The sequence below is a fragment of the Nematolebias whitei genome, chromosome 19 (genome assembly GCF_014905685.2).
Source record: "Nematolebias whitei isolate Nwh7 chromosome 19, NemWhi1, whole genome shotgun sequence".
Taxonomy (NCBI): Eukaryota; Metazoa; Chordata; class Actinopteri; order Cyprinodontiformes; family Rivulidae; genus Nematolebias; species Nematolebias whitei.
In genome coordinates, this window is record NC_056516.1 from 38434494 (window position 1) to 38437251 (window position 2758).

General features: G+C 45.4%; 1 protein-coding gene across 1 annotated transcript in view; it reads right to left on the reverse strand.

The window, feature by feature from the left end:
- The window catches only part of LOC119425534 (zinc finger MYM-type protein 4-like), a 17987-nt gene that overhangs the window by 12807 nt on the left and 2422 nt on the right, over nt 1–2758 (reverse strand). The window contains exons 4-8 of the mRNA XM_037693061.1: nt 2009–2223; nt 1698–1875; nt 1417–1611; nt 515–665; nt 287–402 (exon numbers count right to left, since the gene is read on the reverse strand). Of these exons, the coding sequence (XP_037548989.1) occupies nt 287–402; nt 515–665; nt 1417–1611; nt 1698–1875; nt 2009–2223 (855 nt within the window). The remainder of the gene's footprint in view (nt 1–286; nt 403–514; nt 666–1416; nt 1612–1697; nt 1876–2008; nt 2224–2758) is intronic.

Below are 2758 nucleotides of genomic sequence, written 5' to 3' on the forward strand. Positions count from 1 at the left end.
GATTTTAGCTTTTAGCTATTGTTTTCATGCCTTTAGCTACTAGCTTCTGTTCTCCTGTTTTTAGCTTCTAGCTACAGTTCTGTTGCTTTTAGCTTCTGCTCTGTTGCTTTCAGTTTCTTAGCTACCGTTTTTCTGCTTGTATCTTTTAGCTACTTTCAGCTGCCTTTACCTTCTCTTCTGCTTGTTTTTACTTCAGTTTAGTTTAAACTTCTTCGGCTAGTTTGGGCAGTCATTTAGCGCTCAGCGTTATTCTGTGTTTTAGCTGAAAAGGCCTTTCTTTAGCTACCTTGAACTCCATGGCGCAGGTCAGAGAGCAGAAGTTTCTGATGGAGGCGTCGGACATGGCGAGGTGACAAACCGGGACCGTCGTCTTCCTGCAGTTGTCGCAGTCCAACGAGACGCCTGGGGGAGGATGTTAGCAGCCAGACTTCAGCTTTGAACAGTTCTCCAGACTTTAAAAACCAAATGAGGTCTGGACCAGGACTTCCAGAGACCGGCTGTGACCACCGTGTACCTGAGGTGCAGATGCTCTGGATTTTGGACGCCATCACGCAGCTTTTGGAGCAGAAGAGCTCCACGATGTCGTCACTGTTCCTGTGTTCAACCATGTCTGACATCAGCTGAGGGCTGCGGCACATCGCGCACGTCTGCTCCGCCCGGTTTGTCTGTCAAACCATAAACAAACAAACAAACAAACAAACAAACAAAAACAGGAAACAAATCAGCTGCTGCCTCCACGTTACGACTCGTTCACTGAAACGTCAGAGGAGCGTCCATGGTTTGAAAACTGGGTCAGCACTCGCTGCTCTGTGGTACACTTTGTGTTTTTTGGCTGTTAATACATGAAAACATTCGGCTCATTCAGGAGATGAGGCTGTGACTCTTGGTTTTAACAACTTTTATACTTTTGAAATGGCTACTCAATATTTAGAATAACCATTTTAATAAGTCTTTCACTAGTTTTCACTTTACTTCTCCTTATTTTAGCTACCCTTTTGCTACTTCTTATTACCTTTTTGCTATTTCAGCTAGTGCTGTTATTTTTAGCTACCCCATTTCTAATTTTAGCTACCCTTTTGCGACTTTGAGCTTTTAGGTGCAGTTTTGCAACATTTAGTTTACTGTTACCTAGCTATTTTTAACTTTGAGCTACTCTTTTGCTTCTTTTAGCTTATCTTTTTTCTACTTTAGGTTTGAGCTACTTTATTGCTTCTTCTAGCTTTTAGCTAGTGCTTAGCTTCTTTGAGCTTACAGCTAGTGTTCTGCTTCTTCTTACTTCAACAACTTAGTTTCAGCTCCTTCAGCCATCGTTGGGCTCTCAGCTGAAGAGAACATCTAACTAGTCTTGCTCCAATAAAAGCTGAAGAGATGTTGCACGGCTGTCCTGACAGGAAGCTGAAGGAACCGACCGTCTACCTTCTTGAACCGGGCCAGGCATTCGGCGCCGCACAGCGGCTTGTCGCCACCCTCCGTCTTCAGGCACAGCGGTTTGCTGCAGGCCGAGCCGCAGTTCTCGCACACCGACAGCTTGTTGATGGTGCAGAAACGGTAGAAGCACGGGTCGCTGCAGAGCTTGCGGACCACGCCCTGCAGAATGACCTCGTGTTTGCTCTGCAGGGGGAGAAACCAGAACCAGACTTGGTTTTTGTCTCACGTCCTCCTGGAGGAAGGTTGGGACCCGTCTGTGCGTTCCTTACGATGCAGTGTCTGCTGCAGGCGCTGCACTGGGAGTGGGAGGCGACGGGAACCAAAGGAAGTTTGGTGGAAACGATCCTCTGGTAGTTGAAGTAGGACAGGCAGGTCCGGCTGCAGAAGTCCTTCGTCCCCGCGGTCCCCGCCGCCGCCCGGAGGACGTCCTGAGGGTTCGTTATGACCCTGAAAGAACCCAAACGGATCGGGTCAAAGGTTCCACAGAACAAGGCTTTTAGAAAACTTCCCCCGTACAGAACACGATTTAAAAAGGGATAAACCCGATGGTGTCCCGGGTCAGAAAGTTCTGCAGACTCACCGCAGACAGAAGTGGCACGTCGTTTTCACGGGTTTCTTCTGGTAGAACTTCAGCAGGCAGGAAGTGGAGCAGAACAAGTCCGTGTGGGCCTTCCTCTGGTAAACCGTCGCCCCGTCCTCCAGAACCCGCTGACAGGTGGAGCAGGACCCAGGCGGGTCCACGGGGGACAGTTTGGAGTCCTCCGTCAGAGAGAAAACAGAACCGATCCTCAAGTCCTGTTGTCACAATAAGAGTACGAACACGATGAACAACAAGGGACTTTCAAAATAAAGTACCCTATTTTTAAACATCTACAAAATATAACTCTACTTCCATAATCATTAACAAATGTAGCTAACCTAAAAGCTAAAAACACCAAAAGGCTGAAAGAACAGAAGCTAAAAGCAGCAAAGAGCTAGCTAAAAGTAAAAAAGTGCCAACTAAAAGCTAAGTATCAGCTAAAACATCAAACGCTTGTACAGCATTTGGTCATTTAAAAAAAATGATACAGAAATAAACTTTGATTTGATTTGACATAAGTGTTGCAAAAAGCTAGCTAGAAGACAAAAGTAGCTAAAGGTTTGTTAAACGTAATAAAAGGCTAACTGGAAACCAAAACTATCAATATCAAAAGCCTAGCTAAAAGCTAAAACAACACTTTGTTTCTTTAGCACCTTTCAAAAATGACCAAACTTTGAGTTGATGTTAGTTTAGCAAAAGGCTTACTAGAAGCTGAAAGTAGCTAAAGGCTAATTAAATGTAATAAATGGC